The 25,655-nt window shown below is 40.6% G+C and overlaps 1 protein-coding gene across 3 annotated transcripts in view; it reads right to left on the bottom strand.

The window, feature by feature from the left end:
- LOC117491206 (guanine nucleotide-binding protein G(o) subunit alpha) overlaps window positions 1-25,655 on the bottom strand; it is a 98,736-nt gene that overhangs the window by 53,136 nt on the left and 19,945 nt on the right. For all 3 annotated transcript variants that reach the window (XM_034141063.1, XM_034141064.1, XM_034141062.1), the window contains exon 3: window positions 20,682-20,823. In XM_034141063.1, coding sequence (XP_033996954.1) covers window positions 20,682-20,823 — 142 coding nt within the window. The remainder of the gene's footprint in view (window positions 1-20,681; window positions 20,824-25,655) is intronic.

The following is a 25,655-nucleotide window of genomic DNA, read 5'->3' as shown; positions in this document are numbered from 1 at the left end:
AGTGGCGAATCGCAAAGAAAAGGCAAATACAAGTGATTTTCGACTTTATAACACTGTATATGTGTGTGTGTGTGCGCGTGTGCGTGTGCGTGTGTGTGTCGTCTCAATAACTACTGGACAAATTGTCATGTTATGTGTGGTTAAGGCATTCACTTTGTGGACATTGGTAAAAAGTATTTAGACAAATTAAAAACGTAAACCTGATGATCTACGTTTTTAATTTGTCTAAATACTTTTTACCAAACTCATCACATGGTGTCCTGGTGTCTTTTTGGTATATTATACTACAATTCTCTAAAAAGTTCAAAGTATTTTACTTCATACTTTGTAAAGAAACTGTATTACAACTGTAGATTCTGCTTGAATTACATTTGTTTATATTTAGAGAGTCTAGTGCTATTTGAGGGATAATTCTCTAGAAAATGTTAAATTGATAATGACAAGATACGTTAGTGAGCTATTTCACAATGTCAAAATTCATCATATGTCTGATATATTTTTTTTCACTCAAGATTGGTTACTTCATGACGTAGATGCATCAGTTCTAACTAATAATGACTTCATACATTTTAAAAGAAAACCTTGTTTTTATTCATCTGCAAATGAATCCAATGGTAGAGCATTGTATACTTCAAGATTAGATAACATGACATGTATTCTGGCCCACTTTACCAAGCTCTGAAACCATACTCTGAAAATATTGACTAGTGAGGGATAATGATGGGAAACAGGAGATTTACACATCTGAGGTTTTGTGTGCCAGAGATGATATATGATTCTTATAGGCAGGTGTCTAATTTTAGCTTGGCCTAATTAGCTTCACAAGCAGTTGGCAGCCAGATTGAACACAGAGGAATTTAACCACAACAATGTCAAAGAATGTCAGTACACAAAACTGCATGACACACAAACAGGGAAGATATTATGCATTTCTGTTTCACTTTACAGTTTAGAGCATAATATCTATACGTTCCTTTCCTCCTCTGAGTGTGAGTCTGTGTGTGTTTGCAAACAGCCTGTACTGTATACAGAACAGAAGTGTAGGATACTGTTTCTGTGGTCGGACATAGCAATTGATGACATTTGGCTATTTTGCAGAGGCATGGAAATGTGATGACATTTACGCATGGTGCTTTATCAACCTGATCCAATCTCACACACAAAACACACACAGGCATGCAATAGCAGAGTGATGTGCCAATGTGCTAAACCCCCAAGGACCATCTCCACGGCTCCTTTACTCTCTTTTTTCTCTTTTCCATCACCCTGTTCATCAAGTTTTACACCTGAGGGAGAATATTTCATCCTCCCCTCTCTGTCCCCCTCTCGAGGGACTCAAGCCCATTTTCTGTGTCTCTGAGCACCTGAGATCCCAGTCCCTGAGGTAACTCACACTCATCCCTTGAGATAACTGGACCACAGGACACAAACTGTAAAATGCCAGTTGCCTTCATGAGATAGCAAGCCAGTGCTATTGACAAAATGACACAATCATTTATTTTGATTAACTGTAGTGCATGCTGTTGTTAATCAGAATCAGAATACCTTTATTAGTCCTCCAGAGGGGAAAAGGGAGGCACTTAAGCTTTGTGGGGGTTTCCCCTGTCCTGTAGTGTGCTATATAGTTTGTTGTGCATGTACATGGTCTGCAAAGGCTAAAATCCCAAAGTTCCCTCCACAGGGAGTTTCTCTCACACACACTCCCCCGGCCCCTGTCTGAAATGCCTCCATTGGACACCTTTGTTTACTTCAATAACATAATGATGTCACCATGGAAATGTGTTGCTTCTATTGGCTAGCGCTTCAACACATTGTACATGATAGACTGAGGGGCGGGACATCTCTGAGTGGTTGACCAATCTGAAACCAAGGTAAAAAGAGCTGCTGCAGCACAAGTATGAGGAAAAATAGAGCACTTTTTGAACATCAAACATGTAACAGAAGAAGCACTAAATAAAAATGTGAACCTCAAATTAGCATAATTTAAAGGAAGCCTGCAGATCACCGTGAAAAAAATAAATGTTTAGGCTTGTTCATCTAACAGTGCCGTTTTTTTTTCCCTCAGTCCCTCTCTCTTTCATTGTAGAAATATACTGTTGGAGTTGTATCATTCTCGTAAAGTATGGATTTAGAAGTTTATTATCACACTATAACTGGTAGTCATTTGTTTCTTTGCCCCTTACCTTTTTGTAAAAACAAGTCATATTTTCAAACTCAGCTGCTAACAAAATGTCCACTCTATCATCAATGAATATATTTTCTATAACACCGTTGTAATCAAGTTTGTTAACCAACGAAAAAGGCTCCTCACTGTGGCATCCCTAACCAGTGCTGATGATTGGCATTCCTGGTAGTTTGGGGCGACAGAAGCAAAGCATCATGGTCCGTTCTTGGCAATGTGCTGTTAAGGCATGGCGGGACAGGTCCATGTGCCTGTCAAATGACGCTGGCAGCCCCAGTCTGGCAAACACAGTGAGGAGGTAAGCGAGACAGAGGCTCTCTCTCTCTCTCTGTGTGTGTCTGTCTGTGTCTCTGTGTGTGTGTGTGTGTGTGTGTGTGTGTGTGTGTGTGTGTGTGTGTGTGTGTGTGTGTGTGTGCAGTGCTAAGGGGAGCTTTTTAAGAGCTCTTGCAGAGACACAGTGATTTGTGTGGGTGCGACTGTGTGTATATTGCCTCCCCTAAAGTCCCTTCTCTGAGCCTTTTCTGACGTTATGCACTCAGACGTGTTTTGCAGGCTTGGCTCTATCCAAACAGGACAGTTGGAACGCAGCAGCACAAACAGAGAAGACAAGAGGGCAGTGGAGTGAGTGGCCTTAGCTAAGTGAAGTCAAAAACACACTGAGTGGGTTGCAATCACACAGTATGTACCAGCAGCCCATGTGTTTGTTCTAAGAACTACTATTGCCCTCAATGGCTAATAAAAGCAGAAATAACAGGCATCATTTGGTCATCATTACATCTCAGATTATTTCTTTCCATCACTCTATTCATTCATCTTCAACAACTCATTCTTTAAATATATTTTTTATTTACCTTCGTTTAACCTGTTAAGCCCTGAGCCTGTTTTTCAGGTCTCAGGCTTGAAAATGACATTCCCAGAACAAATGACTATCTTCACTTCTAAAAGGGTTAAATTAATAATATTTTTTCTCAAAGCAATGATAAACCTTGGAGTTGGATGTAGAAACGTCAGAATCAATATAGATGTTTTTATTTTAAAGTAAATTCAGATTGAACATAGTAAAAAAAATTCAATTATAGTTTCCGTCCAAAGAAAACCCAATACTGGCTAAACAAGTTAAATTTGACCTTTTTAGAGAGGTTTAGACCAAACCAACCTCTGGTGTAATTTGGGTGTATTTTCTATATCTCTGGAACCCATTGGTCGATTTTGGTTCACACTTTTGAACCGTTAGAGCCAATAGAATCGAGAGGGAGTTCCTAAATCCACCTACACGTTACCATTGACGAGTGAGAGTGATGCGCACGCAGTTTGCCCAAACCGAAAGCTATGTTACGCTCTGAAAACTGAAAACTAGGCTTATTGCCATAAATATGATGATGGATTATCAATAATCATTTCAAAGGGACACGGAGACATTGGATTAACCTTCAGCAGCGTTGATATGCTTTTATATGCCCTTGAACACAACTTTTGATCAGAAAACAGCAAAGGTAAGACGTATTTGCCGTTTTGGCTACGTAAAGTGAAGTTGTGTGTTGTCTTTGCTGGCTTTCGCTGCCGCGAGTTTTGGTCGCACAGTGATGATAGTTATACCATTGGAATCTGTGGAATCCCAGCTTTCATATGTTATCGAGTTTGTGCAGCTCCGATGAAGTATGAAATATTTCTACCGTGAGTTATGTGCTAAGTGCGTTAGCACTCTTTCGCTTAGTGCTAAGCGAAAGTTTCTTCCCGTTAAGTGGGTATGACACATTCATAGTTTGTTAAATGTTAAGAAGCCCTCAGACGCTGTTTCATGCAAGATGTTGCTTGTTGCCCCGGGGGCGGGGGCTCCCGGGCTTAACAGGTTAATAATATCGTATTGCCCCTGTGCATGAGGTGTGCTTGCGGAAGAAGAGTGACTTGATTTAAGCAAAATGGCCAACATTCACTTCTTTCGCGCTTTCAAACATGCATATATCCCCCTGGGAACCGAGAAAAAAAAAATGTCTTTATTTCCTACCTATTTAGGGTTAAAAAAAACATCTCTCAATTTAGACTTTTTTAATTTAATTTGATTTTTAAATGTTACAGTATGTCCACTGTAGAGGACGTCAGGACCATTTTAGTTTGAAAAGACAGCCAAAATTAACAGATAGACTATGTAACGTATTATGGTTATAGAGTGATATTAATACAAGAATACATTCACCTTTATTTAAAACATAAATAAGTCATTGATCTGAACATTGCTGTTTATTTGGTCACTAAAAAACTAGTTTTTGGTGAATCTTTCCAGATCTTCAAAGACTTTGGAGTCAATGTACTGGGAAAAGTACCTCATTGGACTCCAGTCGGCACGGGCTGTAGGGTCATCTTGACTAGTTTTATGGATGTGGTCTCCATTTGACCATGCTCATAGAAACAAACTTGGCATTCCTGAGGCAATTCTCATTTTTCATGGCTCCACTTAAAATAAAAACAACAATAAGACATACGTGCTACTCTTGGCCCACAGAGGGACATGTCTTTCCAGCTCGTCCCTATCTGTCTCTCTGTCTATATCTGCGCGCTCATGGAGCCTCCTGCATCTTTTTCCCCCTTCTTCTTGACCCTCTTCTATCCCAGGTGTGAAATCCTCATCTCTCTCATCATCTGAGAGCTCCAAATCTGAATCTCCCTTAACTATCTGGTGCAGAAAATGTCTGCTTCAGTTCCGTCTCCAGCAAACAATATTGAGTCATTAAGTCCATGAAGATGGTCCTGACGTCCACTAGAATGGACATATATAAAAGATCTGTTATTTCAAAACTTGAATAATTTAATTGCTTTCAGAACTAATTATATAGTTCCTCACATGTTAATAAACAAGAACATATGATTTTCATGTAAAAAATAACAATTATTCAACAATATTTGACTTCTCCTCCTGCTTCTATAACATTTTGTTTTTGGTATGCCAGCCATTTTGGATGAAAAGAAAGAGGAACTTCCCAGCATGCAATTTTAACCAATGACATATCACTGGAAAGCCCATGATGTCCTCTGTACAGTACATCAGGGATTGATAGAGTACCTCAAAAGAGTAAAAGGACATGCATGTTAACAAAATGTCCACTACAGTGGACATTTGTCAATGGGCTGGGTCCCAGGAGATATGACGCTTTGGTTTATCATATTTCAAAGTGTAGACTGCATCTTCAGCTAACATGCTAACATTAGCACACTGACATTGACAATGCGGATGACAGATATGTATAATGTTTATAATCGCCATCATCTCAGTTTAGTGTGTTGGCATGCCAACAGTTAGAACTTGAGGATGTACCACATTTATTGGTATTCAGCCCAATCGTGTACATTTCACCAACATTTAAAAAACAAATGTCAACCTCAATGTTGTGTTGAATGGGACGTTTAGAATCACCGAAGATATTAAAATTCAGTATATAGAAATAATAAAAGGTCTGTGTAAAATGTCATGGAAATGTATCCAGTAATTTCTTTCTAAAGTGATAGACCGACTGACTCTGCTATCCCCAGACACAGAGCTATGGCTAGCAAAATTAGTAATTGGATAATTGTTTGACATCAAAATGTATTAAAAAAGAAATATTATTAATATAAAAGTAGATTACTATGAAAACATAATCAGTTGTTGCCTGTACAAATGTTAATGGTATGATTTCAGATGTTAATATACTCATTTTATTTAGCCTTTTTCTGCACTGTACCTTTACTCTAACAATGTGAATGTCATCGCTGCGACACGAATAAAGGATTTCTGTTTCTGAAGATGACCCACAGGTCACCTAACCTAACATTTTGATGACACAAGCACTCTTGGGGAAATGTACAAAGCTTGTTTCCTCCTCACTGAGTATCTCTGAGATGTAAGTGAGCCAGGCATCCATTCATTCTCTAAAACCGCTTAGCCTCTTCAAGGTCGCAGGGGGCTGGAGCCCATCCCATTGTGGTTTGGTTGCCAGTCCATCACAGGGGCTGGCACACACGGACACACACATTCATACTCACATTCACACCTACAGGCGATATATAGCAGCCAATTCCCTAAACGTGCTCGTCTCTGGACTGTGGTAGAGCAAGGAGAACATGCCAACTGTACACAGGAGGGTCCCAGCTGGGCCTGGGATTCAAACCAAGAGCTGACAGTGAAACAAGCTACTGAACCGAGCCGTAATGCTTCAGTGCAGCCGGCGGTGGAAAACTGTCACCGCACTGGGCAGCCTCCAGTATCCAAGGAAACCTGAGTAGTTGTAGACAGGAGATCTCGTCTATGAATACTGAAACAACTGTTTGTACATCTACATTAAAATCATAGAAGATGCACTGCAATATCTCAAACATGTCAACCTAAAACATCCATAAAACAAAAGACACACTCTCCAAATCTCAGGTATGGGATCATGGTTTTCTGTTGCTAGGATACAGTTCACATCTCTCTTTTATAAAAGGCAGACGTCTCCCTTTCTGGTTTACTATATTTATCCCTCTCCCTGCATACACTCCCATGATCAGCACACACACATCCACACACAGCTGGCCTTAAATCCACAGTTTGCCGGTTTGTGTGTTAATTAACCAGCTGCAGTTACCCACAGACTAATGACCTCTCAACACAGGAGCCGGGATTAAAGATTCAAAGTCTTGATGAATTGATTGAGCCGGCCAATCAGGTGCCTCATACAGAGCTTATCCTATTGATCTTTTGGAGTTGATTTGACGAACAGAATAGAGCATTGAAGGTAAGGCAAGGGAAACGTGGAGAAAAGCCAGTGGCGGCATTAGAGAGAGGGTGAAAAGAGGGAGGGAAAGATTCTAAGAACAGATTCAAGGAAAAAGAAGAAGGGATTGAGAAGAAAACTAATTTGGGGAGAGCTAAAAGGTGTAAGGATGATATGAGGAAGGAAATGATGAGGAGAGACAGGTGGGGTGGAGAGGAGAGGATGCAAGGGAATACAAATCAAAAGGAGCTCAGCACTGCAGGAAGGTGGCAGACTGACACACACTTCAAACACACACACACACACCCTGCTTTCACCAACACACAGAAACACACACTTCAAACATCTGAGGTTGTGTAATGGAGGCAGTGTCCACTCAATGACCTTCTTAACCTGGTAGGAAGGAATCTGTAATGACACAAATGTCAATTCAAAGCCTCGTAATCAATAACCCCATGAGTGTGTGTCACAGGTTTGGGGACATTGGTAATATGGACACACCAAGCCCCCAGCAAGTGCCTCGCTCGATGAAGTACATTTCTGATAGTGGCCAAACGGTGATACTACAACTTCTGTCTCAGTCATTTTTTGCCATTGGGCCCAATGGAAAGAGGCGTCTTTAAATCAGTGTCAAAAGTTATAAAATGCTCCAATTGCTAAATCCAGAGTTATATCTCCTCCTTTCCAACACTGTATCCAGTTCTCTTTATACATCCATGGTTAAGGCCTGATGACGTGTAGTGCCATCATTCTCGTAGCAGAGAAAGAGATGCTGGGACTCACCTGCTGCATCATCGATGTCCATCTTTCACTTTTTCCTATCTGACTTATCCATACACAGCTGTGGAGTCGGTATAATGAAAGATAGGACGCACATATCTCATTAATAAGCATTTCTCAAACCGTTTGTCAACGAACAAAAAAAAAAAAATGGGTCAAACTTGTTTTTTCGGCTCAGTCTCCAACAGAGCCGCAAATAAGGAGCAGCGAACGGTTCTCTAATTATTTTTAGCAGAGGGAAGTTGCATTTTATACTCTTTACTTATGCTGTAAACAACAACACTAGCCCCCTGGATAATATGACTGAAGCTAAAAAAAAAATCATCCTCATGGGTAGTGTTCTATTGAATAGCATTTTACATACCATGAGTCCAATCTGCAACAAAAGCCAGAAAATCCATGACATCAGTTATCAACACAATCAGAAACATTACAATACACCACACAGGAGATGGCATTTGAGTCCCAAACATTAATGTACTCCAATCAGAGACAACCATTTTGCCCTGCCATTGTCAGCATCTGCAAAATCATTTTAAAGGATGAGGCTGGTGTGCTAGACCACAATTGGATCGCAAATAGCAATTAAAGTTGGCAATTAATGTAGCTATTTTCAGTTGAGCACTGAATTGATTGTCTATAACATGGCACAAAATATAAATGACCATCACAAGTATGCAAACCCTAAGACAATTCCTATCACTTGTTTTTGCTGACAGTCCAAAATTGTTGTGGATTAATCGATTAAAATAGACTTATTGTAGCAGCTCTAGACCAAAACCATCAATGGGTCTGTCTCTAAATACTTTACCACTTGTCCAGCTTCTCAGCCCCAAGACCATTACATGCATATGATAAAATATACAGTATACTTAAAAGGCTAAATAATTAAAGCAGCTGGGCACTAGCACATTACTTAGGAGCAGGATATGGTGGCCTGGTTTGGAACGATTTTGAGCAATGTATTAAACAAATGTGTGCGTTAGCAGGTATTAGAAGACGGAGTATGTTGAATTGAGTGAAAATACACTACAGTTCCCTTGTTTATTGTTGTAGGCACACATTACCCAGTATGACCATGTGGCTCATTGATCTGTTTTTGATCGTTTCTGGCCAAACAATGGAGCTTTATGGCATAGAAGAACATTTGTCAGGCTTTGGATACGCAAACAATACTTGTTAATAGTTTCAATGTTATTAGGTGGGATTTTTTTGACAGAATAAGAAATATATACACTTTCACGTACTGGGGGTTTAAAAATGCAGCTACTAAAAGTTTGCATTAACCAATTTGGACAGAAAAAAAACCCTTAGGGCTTTTGTTGCTCTTCAACACAAATCAAAGTGTTAACTGGAATACTTGCATAAAAAGTACTTATTTTAAGTTTTAAACAAAAACTATGGTTCTTGAATGCTTTGCATGTTTAAAGGTTTAAATACAACACACTTTAAGAGCCAAAGTAAGTCAAGAAAATTAGACCTGTTGTACTTACCTCCAAATTATACTACACTCAAGTGCGCCCAGGTGCAGGTTGTTTTATTTTTTAATGAGCAGAGGGAACATTGTCATCAGTGGGGTGTTGTTTACACACCAACATATTAGGATGAACGGACACACACAGACTAACCCATGAGGATAACTAGCTGGTTTCCACAACAACAGGTCGCAACCTGTCTGACAGCTCTCTCTCTCCCTCTCTCTTTCTTCATCTCATCCCTGTGTTCGTTCCATCTCCATGTCCCCCCTCCCTCTTTCCTGAGGGTTTCTGATGCCAGTAGTTGTGTATGCATGCACATACAAGATGCAGTCAGATAGCAGCTGCGTCCTTAATTTCCTTCTCTTCATCAGTGCTTCTATATTAAAAGTTGTGCTTTAGGTGCCCAGTACAGGGTTCCTGCAGGTTTCACCACCTCAAAAGTAGGACTTTTTAAGACCACTTTGAATAGAATTTAAGACCTATTTCACGTCAAGAAAGTATGAAGGAAAATTGCTATGAAAGAAGAAATACGTCCCATAATTACTTACAACGTAAATGTATTCATGTTCAACATAAGAACGATGACTGAACAATAACAGCATAACAGTACACAAAACTGTGTTAGACCAAAAGTGTGTATGTCTCTCCGTGTCTCTGTGTGTGTGTGTGTGTGTGTATGTATGTATGTATGTATGTATGTATGTATGTATGTATGTATGTGTGTGTGTGTGTGTGTGTGACAAGAGCTATATTCAGAGCTCTGCTGCCTTCATGCTGTTGTATGATTGGTGTTTAGCTACGGTATTTAGCGTCCCAAACGTCACCCGGAGGTCCCCCGATGTTGTTGCGGGAGCTGCTGCACTAGCTAACGCTACATTAGCAAAACAAACGCTAATTTTGTTTGCAAAAGGTGCAGCGGGTTTCAAACACGATCCCCTCCACTGGTTTCAACCAAGCACTAAATTCCATGTTTTCCAACCAAATACAGTTGAACTTACACTTCCCCATATTTATTTGTAAATAGATTCGAAGATACCTGAGTTTCTGGCTGCCGCTAGCTGAAGCTTGGTTGCTAGGTTACTAGCAGGGTGTTCTCCGATAAGGGGCCGGGGAAACAAAGTTAGTGATTAGTGGTTCTATGCTGATTTATTTCAATACAAATTGTTGGGGGGAACTGAAAGCCTATTACCGTACTGGTTACTTTGCAGCCCGGACATTTCCCCCAAAACACATTTAGACGCGATCACAACACAGAAGTAGCCTACCTTTCAAATCCGATCATTTTTAAGACCTTTCTTATTTTTTTGATCATATTTAAGACTTTTTAAGGCCTTCAATTCTGATTATCAAATGTAATACTTTTTAATACTTTTTAAGACCCCACGGGAACCATGCAGTAACAAGTGTAATGATGAGGAGCGAGGTGAGGCTTAAGGATCTGACTGAGTACAACACTGGAGATTTAAAGTGAAAACGCTTGGTTTCCATTGTATCTGTCGTTTTTTTTAAAGATAGCGATGCAACATGACAAAATTATAGGACTTGATGATATTTTTTTTCAAAAAGATGCACATTTAAAAAAAAGATTTCCTGGACTTGAGAGACTCCATACTTCTGCTATAAGGACAAAACTTGTGTGTGATCGTCTCCCACTGGCACCATTCAGCTTCCAACTTCATTTATTTAACCAGCATTGACATTGAACAACTAATGTTGAGCATGCATGCCTACACATACTGTTAGGCTGGTGAATATACACCCAAAGGATTGTGTGGATGCATTGAAGCAATTATTGTATAGAAAATGTAGCCAAAGGCCAATGCATCAGTAACATACACACAGGCACACACTCAAAGGGAAAATTAAATAAATAAATCTATAGCTCTAGGCTCACTCTTAATACCCTCTAAAGCTATTCAGAGTCAGAACCAAAGATTGCAGTTGTGTTACAGCAAGTGTAAAGATAATGTCAGAGAAATATCTGGCAGCACAATAAGGAAATTCAGATAGAATAACAATCACCAAAATGGCTGTTAGCTTAGCCCCCCCCCCCTTTGGTCACTACATCTGTTGCTGTGGCTCTAGACCAGGGGTCGGCAACCTTTTTGATATGAAGGGCCATTCTAAAAAAAAAATGTATCAGCGTGGGGGGGGGGGGGGTGTTGAAGAGCTCGACGAAAACACTCGTGAAAAGTGATGTTTAAAACTCAGTTAATGGGGCTCATTCACTGGCGCTTCCACAAACAACAACCAACATAATTGTTACATTCAAATGAAGTAGCCTACATTATTCAAGTTTACATTAACTTTGGATAATAACACGGGAGAAATTAGCGGAAGCGCTCTCTTTTCCTCTCTCCCCCTCCTGACAGCCTGTCAGTATCTCACTGGATCTCACTGATCCAGTAATGAGTGACAGTGAAGAATAAATATATTTATAACTAGTTCCAAAGGTAGATCAAATAGCTAAGTGTGTTAGGTCTAACGGACCGTCCACACAGCAGCGTTAAAAAAATCTTGAAACGCTTCTGCCCATTCACTTTGAATGGGGTGACGTCACTTTCCGCCGAACTGCATTGTGGGCAGGCGAGCGGAGATTTTCAGGATTCAAAGTTGCAAAGAGCAATGTTCAACTTTTGAGGCTGAGGTGGAAGCGTCAGCCAATCAAATCCTGTGTACGCAAATCTGACAGTTCAAGCGCTAGCCAATCAAACCGCGTGTATGCTGGGAGAGACATACCGCAGGTCATTTCCTCATATTCCACAAAATGGAGGAGAAATTAGCGGTAGGGAATCACCCGGTGCTTTATGACCAGTCCCTATTTACCTACCGGGATATAAACCGGAGGAGCCAGGCATGGAGGGAGGTGGCAGAGACAGTGGTATGTTTTCGCCTGTTTGGGGAGTTTATATCCAGTTTACTTCAAACTTTTTTGCTTCGTATGTCGGGGGCGGGAGATTCATGTGATTGGTTGTTGGTGCCTTGCTCGCAAAAAATCCCCAAGCTTCAGATACGCCCACCTCCAAGATTTTTTTAACGCTGCTGTGTGGACGGTCCGTAACTCGTGTGTTCTGCTCCGCTCACCGGTCCGTCACAGCGGGTGGAGCTGCAGAATTTCTGCTTCACACACATTGCATACCGCTATTTTATTGTCTTTTTCGGACACCTTAAAATACTGCCAGACTGGTGAAGCGATTTTGGCGAGCTTGTTTTGCCGCACACAGAGAAAAGTGTCATGTATGTTACGTCTCGCGATCGGCCTTTTTGAGTGGGGCTGCATTGCGTGCATGGCTTCCTTCTGCAGGTAACGGGGAGACGCGCTCTGGCGGCGGTCTCGTTCAGGATCCGAAAATAAAATAAATATTTTGTACACTTATTCCACTTATTCCTAGTGTGCCACTGGTTACGGTGCCGCGTGCCATTGGTGGCATGCGTGCCAGGGGTTGCCGACCCCTGCTCTAGACACTACATATGCTGGTTAGAATGATAAAAATGTCTCATTTACCACTCGAAAATTCTTTCTATTCTTGATTTAAGATATAAGTATTTTGTCAATACTAGCTGCCAGCTTGATGCAGCTTTTGCTGGCAGATTGTATTTATTATAAAATAGTGTTATATTTCATAGATGATGTATCAATGTTTTTAACAAGACTGTGTATTTTCCTTAAATAAAAATAAACAAATCAATAACAAACTTAAAATTGTGCAGTTTGTCCTCTTTTTAACGATCAAAAAGCACAATGAATAATATATTTTACGTCTCTTCCTCTGTGGCTTGACTGGTATATCCTAAAGCTGCTTAAAAAATAAAACCATACACAAGTGTTCAAACTGACATGGATAGAGACACTAAATAATAGGAAAATTACTCTATAAAAAGCAGCAAGAAAATAAATGTTTAAATATGAAATAATACAAAACAATGAATATCTCCAACAAAGACCAAGGAGGTAAACCTTGCTTGAAGATTCATACAGCAGTGACAACGTGCAGTCTATTTCGAGCTCGCTATCATTGTGTGAGTGTGTGTGTGTCACACCGCCCTTGGACATGGGCTTGCGGAATGTGTTGAGAGCAAGGCAAAACACTTGGTTGCCACAGCAACTGTCCAAGGCCAGGGGGGACACAGATGTGAGGAGGGGGGGTGTTATCAGAAGACGAGGTGAGAGCCAGTAAAAATAGAAGGACAGGTGGAGAGACATTTTTGCGATCAATAAACTCTACCAAGAGGGACAGAAAGGAGAAGGGAAAGACATAAGAAGAGAGAAAGAAAGGAAAAATGTCAGGAAGGTGTACAAAATGTGAATGTTTATAAATGAATGAATAGGTGTCCCATTTTGGAGCTATACTCCATCGTTTGTGGTTATGAGTAGAACATCTTAAAGTCCTCTGGTTACTTATAAGGGAAGTCAGATGTGGAGTGTAGTTTAAACACAGCGCAGTCTGCTCCCTCTGTCTGTTTCTTGTCCTCTGTCACATGATCTCCATTCTCTCTTAAATCATCTTCTTTCCTTCCTCTCTCCCTCTTATGCTTTTTCACTTTGCTATAAACTACAATATGTCTCTCTTCTTTAACACCCGTGACAGTGTGACACCCTTTTGTCATTATTTACCCTTAATACTAATTCCAGCAGTATACTCTTTATATCAGGATATAGAAATATTGTTTTGGAAAATGATTGATTTACTAAATGAAATAATATTACTTCCTCAACATGGTTGAAAAAAAGAAAGGTAATGAAAGTAACTAAGTCAATTATACTTACTAATTGCGTGTATCTGCTTATGTCTTCTCTATATCTTCAATGTCAATCTGACAGTGGTGTATGCATGACATGACATGTAAAAGAGACGTGATGTTAACACTGCACCGTCTAATAAAATATAGCATACTGTTTTAACTGAATCTCCAATCTTTTATAGTGATGTTTCCACTTCTTTAAGAGTTTGAAGAATTCAGAAGCTCTTACCCGGTCAAATTATCTACAATTTCTCTTTAACGTAAAGCACACAAAAAGGGGAAACACGTGTGCTATTCATTTGAAAATGTAAATGGGACTTGAGTCAACTGATTAAAAAGATTCCCTCTATCCATCCATGCATATGTTCTCATGTAGCAATACGGCAAGCAACAAAATAACCTTGTGTACCCTAAATGTGTGAAACAGGCTTTTTCATTCTGTCCATTCACAGTAAGTAAATCCGGGAAGATCAGCTGCTGCATCTCAGGCCCCGCTCACACGGGACCGTTTGCGTTTATGCACAGTATGCGTATTCAAAAAAGTCTTCCGTTCACATGCATTCGTTTCATTTAACGTGTCTGTTCAAACGAGGCCGCTGGAAACGCTGTAGTACATATGCCGGGACTGTAAGTGGCGCTGTAACTTCCGCCAAAATACACCAAAAGCCGCGAAAAAGAGCAGCCCCGCCGCAATATTGCCATGGCTACCCTTCTGTTTAAGCCCTGCGGTGTATTTAGCAACATGTAGTTCATGTAATTCTCCATGTCCACTTGTTGCTGATGGTTGTGGTAGAGGAGCTGTAGATTTTGCACTAATATCTGTAGCATGGTCAGTAGCAGTAGCACTAGCAGTAGCTACTGACAGGAGGAAGTGTGTGTGGCGATTGCTGGTATTCAGCGGGATATAGTCATTTCCTCAGCATATGGATAAATGCAACGGGGAAGTTAACTGAAAGAAACCGAATCTGTGGATATTGCATCGACCGACCAAGAAGCACGTCTCTGTGGAGAGGACGGCTCAGAAAGAGAGAGATATTCTCTACAAACACCGGGTGAGATCGCACCTTTGTCAATATAATGGATCAATGCATGAAATCTGACTCTGTTTATTTTGTTTAAGGAGTATATTGGGCGTTAACAATTCTGGTTTGCCTTTTATAATATTATTTCATTCAAGAACCCCTTGTGCGTTTAATTAACACAGCTATTTTTGATAGTTGCTACAGCAGTGAGCAGGAGAGGTGGGGCTATCGCTATTTTTTCAGGAAATATTCGTATAGAGGCGATTACACGGACTCGGTTGACCCCCCAGAGCGTTTCGTTTGCAAATCTATCCACCTTGGGACCCGTTATCGTTTGTGGGGTCAGTTTCTATCGGCCTCGTGTAAATAATAGGGCTATACGCACGCGAAACTATGCAGATACAAGCAGTTTTCTCCTCGTGTAAACGGTGCCTCAGTGTGGGCCACTCCCATCAGCTGTTTACATGGATGAGTCCCTCCAGTAGAAGAAAGAGGGACTCGTGCATGGAGAAGGACAAGGAGGAGGAAGAAGTTCCCTCAAGGCACATGACCTCTGACTTGCAGTACCATTTTATCTAAATGATTCTAAGGCAACAATTAGCAGTCAGGTCCTTCCCTTCACCTCTGACTAGATATGCAATACCAAGACACATAAAACACACACACACACATATCATAACCTAATCAATAGGTGTATTGTTATTTCACCTTCCAATCTGAGCATCAACAGCTTCCTTGTGATTCAAAATACACTGTGCCTTTGGATAAGGTTAAGGCTAAGAGTGAGTGTGAGTGTGAGTGTGTGTGTGTGTCAGAGTAGAAATAGGCTACAGAAAATAATACATTTAAAGCATCTTTTACTCAGAAAGGTTGCTACCAAAGAAAAACAGGGCGAGTAATCGCGTTTCCACTACAGCGCGGAGCACGGTTTAAGAGGGCTGTGACGTCAGCGGCCCGTTTTTGGTTGCGTTTCCACTTGGCCTAGTACCGGCCGGCGGGTCCTAATTCACAGTTTTTCTGGCCTCATAAAATCGTGGGTCTAGGGCCAGAGACAACGAGGCTGAGTCGGGCTGAGTATGCTAAACTAGAGAGAGAATCGCTGGCAAGGGGGCTACAACTACAACAAGATGGACATATTTGACCGTGATTTAATTGTAATACACGTTTCAAAATGATGCCGAAGTAACAACATACTGATACCGGTTAGTAAAAACCATGAATTAATGCTTTGTCAAGTCTGCAGACAGACGGCAGGCGAAAAACCTTTTAAAATGCGTTGTTTTCTAAATGGAGATTGGCTAAGCTAACGCAGTATATGCTCCGACCGTCCACACTCACAACAACGGCCTATACAGACATAAATAAAGCAGCGACTGTATTCGCCATGACACAGACAGTCTGTGGTTTGTACTTGTTTAACTTTTGTCTAGTTTCTGAACATATATGAGGAGCTGTGAGCTCTGAGTGCTAACAGCTAACGGCTGTGTTGTTGATGACTCATTGAAGATGACGTCACGGCTCCGCCTACACTGCGTTACTATAGATACTACCCCAGTTCCTAAACTGTAATGGAAATGCGCCATAAAGTGAGCCAGTCCTAACGAGGCCTAGCCATACCGAGCGAGGCCGAGCGAGGCCGTGTAGTGGAAACGCACCATTAGAGGCCAACATTGACTGATAAGTCAGCCCTTATTATCTTCATCATAGTTATGCTATTACTCCCAATCTAAATGACACATCATTGTCAACTATGTTGCATACTACAGCTCTACAGTTGTATGATTTAAGATTAGAGAGATTTAAACTCGATGTTTCCAATGACATCATTACATTTGTCGATAACCCACGTTGCTTCAATTGTTGTGCGGGTTTTCAAAGAGGATTTCTAGTATGAAGGCAATTAATTAAATAAATAGGTGTGACAAAACATACATAATGTAGTTTTTCCCACAGGGAAGGAGAGAGGGGGTTGTCATGTGATGGCGGCAAACATTTGTCCCAATTGCATTGCTTTATAAGAACATCAGTGCTTGTATCTAAAGTACCTTGAATTATAAAGGTCCAGTTTAGATGTAATCTTAATGCACCATTTGAGATTTCTCAGTCAATTTGCAGTTTTTTGCGAAGTCTATTTGCACTGTAATCCATTTGGTGCGTATTAGGTATACGTATTCGTACCGAAAATATTCGGTATGGGCCCTTCGGTTCGGTACACGTCTGTACCGAAGTGTACCGAACGAATATAACGTTAAACGTAAAAAATTGAGAACGTGAACAACTTTTTGGAAGTAATCTCAGGTGCTGCGTCGCAGCATTCAGTGGGTGTTTCTCAATGTCGAGGACGGTTGCTTGGTAGCACATGTCTTCCGGGTCACTTGTTTCAGAAGCGAGGCAAGCATCCTTCCTAGCCTCGGAAAACGAAGAATTGTGGAACAGGCTAACAGGTATGCTGGACATTGGAACAGTCCTTCGGCGGCACTCGATGACGTAGAAATAGTGGCTCTGGAGCAGCCTTCCTCGACATTGAGAAACACCCAGTGTAATGCTCACATTGGGTTCAACGCGTCATAGAGCGACCAAGTCATTTCATTGGACGAGAGGCATACTATGAGAGCTGGTCACAGGGATGCGTTAAAATGTAGTCAGTAATTTGAGGAAATGGAAAAATGGCAAAATGGCGAACGCAGATAAAGTTGAGCTCGAAAATCCTTCAGCACCATTAAAGTCTCCGGTTTGGGAACATTTTGGTTTTGCAGTTACGTACAAGGATGACGGACAAAGACAGGTGGACCGAACCAAAGCTGTTTGTCAGCATTGTTCAACTAAAATAGGTTACGCGGCTGGCAATACTTCAAACTTGCACACTCATTTGAAAAGGCATCACCCGAACGTGAATATCACCGGTACCAAAAGAAAAAAGACTGAAGTGCAAACCCAACTCCCACTAGCATTTAAGCCTCCACCACTCGCAAAAAGTTCAGACAGAGCCAAAGCTATTACAAACATGTTAGCAAAGCGCTACCTGGCTGTATCTGCTACCTCTGTCCCTAGCGAGAGGGTGTTCTCCACAGCAGGAGAGATTGTTAGTGCCAGCAGATCTGCCCTTTCGGCAAGCAATGTGGACAAGTTCATCTTTCTTAAAAAAAAACATGAAAATACAATGACAAGCCTAATGTCAAGCTGGCTGCTTAGGTGAGTACTAGTACAGTACAGTTCAAGTACAGATTATTTCAGTTCATCGAAATGCTGCACCTTAATGTTTATTTTATTATATTTTGTATTTATTTGAGTGAATACATTATTCACAGTTTAATAATAATTAAAAACCCCCATAAAATATTTTATGTTTTGTGATCATTTTTTCAGCTGTACCGAAAACGTACCGAACCGAAATGTTTGTGAACCGTTACACCCCTAGTACGTATGTAATATACATCTTGACAACTCTTAATGGTTTGAAACGTGATAGTTTTGGGAGCTAAAACCTGAGGCACCGGACAGGAGAGGTTGGTATAGAGGCGTTTGGCGCAGTGGATAGAGCCTTGGTATAGGGATGAGATGGTCACAGGTTCAAACCCCACTGCAGTCAGCATGTCGTTGTGTCCCTGGGCAAGACACTTCACCCCAAATTGCTCCTGTGGGGATTGCCCACAGTATTGAGTATGTAAGTCGCTTTGGATAAAAGCGTCTAACATGTAATGTAATGTATAACGCAACACTGTCTGCATGATCGTGACATTTCTAATTAACCTCCTACCATTGAGTGAAAACTGATTCTCTTCTGTGGATTACACTCATAATCCTTCAATTAGCGTATAATTTATTAAACTTGTGTGCTTTAGGATTTAAAGGACTTAGAGGCAGGACTAACTTAGATTGCAATGAGCCTACATGGAACTAGCATGACAGGCAGTATTTCCCATCATGCCCTGTATATGAATAAAAACGTAAATACAAGCCGACACCACTTTTGACAAAAAGTTGAAGATGGTCATCAGAGCCAAGGAGAAAGAAAATATTTTTACATGACAAATAACTTAAAGAAAATACTTTCTTTTTATTTCTCAACTAAACACAAGAGACATTGTCATTGTCATTATTTCCTTCTCTCTACTATCCCAATGTAGATTCTCATTAAATGCTCTATAAAGCACTGTAAATATGCAGCTGTTTGTTTTGGATTGTATTTTCTGCCTGAGAAATTATGTTACGCACCCGTTATAGATGATACCCAAACTAATTCTCCAGCTGATAGCATAATATGCCCAACTCTGCTGACAGACACAGCTGCTGAATAGGCAATGTTTAACCAGTCCAAACTGTATACAGTGCATGGGGAAGTTGTGCATTAACCATGAACATCAATCTGTCCTTGGATTATGAGCTGCAAGTGAGCCTTTGGCAAGGTGACTGAGTGTGTGTGTAGTCCACATTGCTACACTGCAGCCCCAGTAGGTCTTCTAATAAATGTTAAAACCAAATCTGTAAGCAAGTTACTGGCATAACCTAGATTATTTTTCCTTCTTATGTCATTTTATTTTGGATGCATTATTTATCAGTGTATGTAAAAAATGATTATTTTGCTTATTTACCATCATCAGCTCTAGAAAAAAAGCTGCTATTAAATCTAGATGTATTCTACATTTACAGAAAAACTGTGCACAGGCTCAGGCAGGCACAGTAACAACGACATGTTTCCATGACAGATTGACAATTAGTGACCAAATCAAAATAATGTGATTTATTCTGTCCATCCCGACATGGAGGCGTATTTCTTCCTGAGAGGTCGGAGCTGTGACCTTAAGCTGGTAGAGATTGGTGTCTTGCCCTGAGATACTTTATCAGGTCCGACACAAGAGCTGGACTCCTGTTGCTTTGGTTGAAAGACAGTAACTCTGTAAGGCACACTGTGAACTCTCCCTGAACTACATGACTTGTCATGGCAATTTTGCAGTGGCAACTTGCCGTATTAAAGACTAAAGCTGAGCATTTCACGAATAAGCTCAATGGTTCATTCAGATTGATATCTCCATTTAGCCTTGTTCAGTTTACAGCTTTCTTTTGTTTCTGTGCTACATTTCAGTGTTTTGAATACTACACAACACACTGTTGGTGAGAGAATTTCCAAATGTAAGTGTAAATGTTGCTGTGGGTATGTGATTCCACTGTATGCATCTGGTGGATGTGTTTGGAGTGTGTGTGTGTGTGTGTGTGTGTGTGTGTGTGTGTGTGTGAGGGCTGTGCAATTAATCGTATTTTAATCGCAATTACGATTTTGGCCTGCCACAATTACGAAAACAACATAATCGATTATTTTGCTTTGCTAGGTTGTGACAGTGCACTGCAACATATTTGATCTAATTAATTTGTATTTATCATATTTATATATGTTTAGTAGCTTGTTGAAGTGCGCTCCAAAATATTTGTTGATCTTGTTTATTGGTATTTATTATTTTGATATTATTTATTTAAATGTAGATATAAATGTATCATTTATTTATTTTTGTATTGGTTTTTCAGTTGAATTATACGTTCAGGGAAATCAACAGTTCAAACAGATACTGTTCAAATTATTATTTGTATTTAAAAGTTCAATAAATTGATGTTTTCAAAGTCAATGAATAATCGTATTTAATAATCGTGATATCAATTATTGACCAAAATAATCGTGATTATGATTTTTGCCATAATCGCACAGCCCTAGTGTGTGTGTGTGTGTGCGTGTGTGTATGGGGGGGCGAGTGCTGACCTTCCGCTCTTTGTCTCCGTACTCCAGGCCCAGTGTATCCATGGCACGGACGATGGCTGCCAGAGATTGGATGGTGTTGCTGTAAACGACAGGCTTGTACTGCTTTACGTCGTCACCAGAGAAACCGTCCTCATGGATGATCCTAAACAAGCACAAATACATAAAATTGAGTCAATAGGTTGATAAGGATTGGCATTGCTTTTGTGAACAGACCGGGAACAACAGTGCTTTCATACTCCTTATACAGACATAAATAGGAAACATAAAAACATAGAGAATTAAATAAGTAATAATAATAAATTATTTATTTATCTCCATGTATAAAGAGAACTGGATACAGCGCTGGAGGCAGGGCATGAAGCCAAAATAGCATGACTGAGAACAAAAATACCAGGATGTGTACTTGGATGTTTAAGGACTCTGGGCCTAAAGAGGATGCGCACCTGGGTTTTCCTTAAGCCCCACCTCCAACCGGCTGCGTCACAGCCGGGCTCAAATGTTAAAACAATTATGAATAACCTATTAATGGAGTGGGAAAATAAGTCTTGATTCAGCTTTAGCAAAGTAAATGTTCCTAAAAAAATATGTACATATATACGCTGTTTCACTAACATATCTTAAAGTTAGTATGGTAAAAAGTATTCTTGGGCTCAATGATATCATGTGACTGGCGCAGAAGTTGTAGTACCATCGTTTGGCCAATAAGGAAATTAGCTTCAACACCTGGTGCACTTCCTGGGGACTTGGGTGTAACGGTAACCAGAAGTTCAATTCATAACCCGAGTGAAGTTGTGCAGGGAAAAGAAAGCTAAATGCATAAGGACACTTTTGTTATTATCATTGTGAACACAGTGGTGCAACGATCAAAGGTAGATAGAATCCTTGGTGTGGGGCTGAGGCAGAATTTTGACCACCAGCAACTAAACTATTTTCAGTCAAGGAATATTTCAAACATGTCTGTATTAAACTGTGTGAACCTTTCCCAAATACTAAAGACTCGGAAACACAACTCTCTTTATATGAAAGTTTAAAATACAAAATGTGATTGTTTTCTTTCCTATTCCTGGTGATCACCGCATCTAGGTCATGGTGAAAGATGTGTGTTAGCATTTCCAAAGTGTTACCATTTACATCCCATACAACATTGGAGAGCCCACAGTTGTACATTTTGGTTCCACTAATGTGCATTAATCTACATATTCTGTAACCTGCATGCCCTGGAGATACTGTATCATAATAACCTGATTGAAGATATATACACACAACTGAAATGTTAAATTAAAAAAGGTATTCATGTAGACATTAGGGCTGTGCATCTTCACTGGTCTCACGATTCGATTATCCTGTCAACGATTCAATTCGATATCCCGATGCATCACGATTCCTAACAATGTGTTGCATCCTCAATTTCCTATATTACTGCACTTGGCTTCTTTTTCATCAATGAATACGATAAGATAAATATGAACTCCCTTTTTTATTATTTAGAAAGTGCGTCAGAAATCAATAACATAAATGTCTTGACATTAATTATAAACCAAAATAAACCAATTGTATAGGTCTAGCCTCCCTATATCTGTGTGTGAAATTGTTCCATCCTCAAAAACTAATGCTTCTGCAGTGTAGCTGCAGCTTCTAGCAACAGTTTTCTGCTCAAAAAAGGACACTTTGGCCCAATTCCTATCCACCCCCTACACACTACCCCCTACACACTACCCCCTACACACTACCCCCTACACACTACCCCCTACACACTACCCCTCCGTTCGCGCGGAGGGTCCGCCACATTAAGTGCTGTTCCAAACCAACGAGTGTGGAGGCGGAGTGGGCTATCAAGCCCTCAAACAGCGAGTCTGCATCGGTGCTGACTTCACCTGCTGCCCTACCTGACCGGACTCAACGCTGTGTGTGTCCGTCAGCAAACAAGCTGTTTACAAACAGTTCCTGCAAACATTCACTGATAAATTGCAATGTTAACAACCTCATGATAACCTCATGATAACCTCATATTTGTTTAACTTAGGGTCATACCTGTGTTTAGTCATACCTATGCATTTTATTATAAAGTTTTATATATTTACAGACTGTTGCAAAAACTAAGAAGCTTATAAACATCAGGTTTAAAACTAAAAGACACAATTAAAGATGTTTGAAGTTTTATTTTAGTTATTCATTTTATTTTTGTCCAAGAGAAGCTGATTTGAAACCGTTGTTACATACAGTTACGGCATTTCCTGTTTCTGCCGGAGAGAGGGGAGTTTGTTCCAAAGCTTGCCGCTGTATTTACTCCCTCAACCTGAAAGGAGGGATCCTCGTTAAGCTGCGAGTGTCACTCCGCCACGGAGTTCACTCCGTCACGGAGGGGGAGTGGGTAGGGTGTGATCACAAACATGACTTGAGTCTGAACACAGCAGACAACAGGAGTATTTACAATAGCATATCAAAACAAAAATACTGCATGTGGGTGCACACTTATTCTCTGTCTTGATGTTAAATAAATCCCATGAATGTATGAGATTAAGTTAGCTTCATCATATCTCAATCAGTGATTAAGTGAATAATAAAGTTTCTATCAGGTTCCTATCAGCCTGTCACTCGTTATTTTCAGGGAGGGGGCGGGGTTTGGAGGAACAGAGGAGACGGTGATCGTGGAAGCTTTTTCCTCCTGCCTTCACAAACTTTACACACGTATTTATCGTCTGAAAATAGCAACAGGACGTTCATGCTCTGCAATCCAAGACTTGATTAAATAAAAAAAAACCTGACATGACGATAACGAGTGTTTTTCAAAAACATAAATCGATGTGTGTCTCTGAGCCGCAGCGACACGGCCTGATTCAGAGCGGGTCATTCTGCTTGTTGGTTCTGGTGTTCTTGTGTTGGTGGATAAAGCAGACTGCTCCGTGTTTGAAGTCGTTGTGCCGCTGTTACTTCTGTTCCCTGATCTCTGCGTCACCGACCGATTTCATATTCGTGTGACAAAAAAACGTTATTGTCCAGCCGCGGCCGGAAGATCAGGGAGTAACGTTAATACGCTATAATCGATTATGTTCTGTCCCTGCATCGATGCAGAATCGTCCACGTCCGCATCACGATGCATCGTAAAAACGATTAATTTCAACACCCCTAGTAGACATAAGAAATGTTCCTGGGCTGTATTAGAAGTATTGGGTAAATATAGGAGTGAAAAGGTTTCGAAGAATTGGGGTGAGGGGTTAGCGAGAAAACACAGGTGGTCGAAGGTGGGTTACAACAAAAACACAAAAGAAAGAGGGAGCAGGAGGGGGGGGGGGGGTGGGAAAGGTTGGAGGCTCCATAACCAGTGGGCTAAGCTGACATTTAGGCACACTGGGCTAGCAGCAGCCCATCCTGCTGTTTTAAATGTCATACCGCCTTTCATTGCAGTTAACACAAGGGCACACCGACAGACCGATTTAGAGGCAGTTAGACAGTTACCCAGGCGGACAGACCGTCAGGAGGATGTAGACATGGACAGATGGACAAATCAGAGAAAGTCAAACACAGAGAATTGACAGAGTGATGGGCAGCCATGAACACCAGACAGGACACCAGAAAACAACGGCCTGATACAGACAGACGGATACAGGTTGGACCAACATCGTGAGGCGATTCAGAAAGACAATGTCCCCCCCACGCATGAATTAATCTGAGTGAACACAATTTCCACCAGAAAGAGCTGAGGATAGAGCCAGGCTCGTTCTTTAAACATCTAAAAACAAAAACACCCATCTTGATCTACTTCAGTACATTTGTCTAGCCCTACTGAGGCTCTACCCTCATGACACCTCCTGATACACCACAGATACGCCAAGGGGCACACCACCCACACATCTCTGTGATGTTTGACCCGCCTGCCTACTGCATCTATTAAAGTGCCACACATTTTTGCCAGTAGGATTTGGTTGATTTGATCTGGTAGAATTAGAGGGGGGGGGGGGGGGGGGGGGGGGGGGGGGGGTATCTTTGGGATATTTCTTTTTTTAAATCCACTGGGGCAGAGAGAGGAGCTGTGGATTTTTGTTATTGATCAATGCATCAGTGTTTCTTAGGGTCAAAAACACTAAACACACAACTTAAAATGAAAGCGTTTGGTTTATTTAATAAAAGAGCACATGTTCAATGTGAAAAGTGACAGTAGATATAGATTAGTTGCAATTTGGTGATATATATCAAAAAAAATATTATAGTCTTTTTTTTTCTTTTTTTTTAACACCTTGAATTTCAGGGGGGGTGCGGGGCTCCGTTGGCAGGGCGCAGCGCCCCTCCAAGACAATGGTAGGGGAAACACTCTGTGATGTGGCTATAATGACCAAACGCCTAAAGGCTAATAATAGAGCATCTAAAACAGTCTATAGTTTCAGAAAAGTACATTACTTACTGTAATGCAGCCTTTGAAAGTAGAGAAAGACTAGATCTTATTACGATATTTCCAAAATTGAATACAATATCCAGCCTCATATCACAATAGCAATATAAAATTGATTCATGGCACAGCCCTGATTTCTTTTATTTGTGAATGTGTCAAGTAATCTAGAAATCTGTCTTCAGAGACAGGTTTGTGTATAACCTGTGTACATGTTTAAAGAATCTGAAAATGGTGGTACTCTTACAAATATGAAATCAGATTCCTGGACCCATTACCAAAGTACGAGTATGCACATAGGGATTGATTTACAGTTTCACAACCCTCCTTTGGTATGAATTGAACAATCATACCAAATAGAAATCATGAATTAAAATAAAGCAACGGAAGAACACATGTACAGTAGCCATGTAAGCAGTTCCAGGGGGCAGTACTGCAGAGCCAGAGAGCAATTGTTTGGAAAATTGAAATGTGCTGTCCCATGAGAAGTTACAGAGAACTTGGAACAGGAGCATGGGGATTTAATTGGCTCTACCGGATAACATTCAAGAAATTGTTGAGAAATACTGCTTATGGGGTATGATGCAGCA

This window comes from Trematomus bernacchii, unplaced genomic scaffold (assembly GCF_902827165.1).
Source record: "Trematomus bernacchii unplaced genomic scaffold, fTreBer1.1, whole genome shotgun sequence".
In the NCBI taxonomy this organism is placed as follows: domain Eukaryota; kingdom Metazoa; phylum Chordata; class Actinopteri; order Perciformes; family Nototheniidae; genus Trematomus; species Trematomus bernacchii.
The sequence above is the reverse complement of the archived record's forward strand: the minus strand, read 5'-3'. Positions and strand labels throughout refer to the sequence as shown.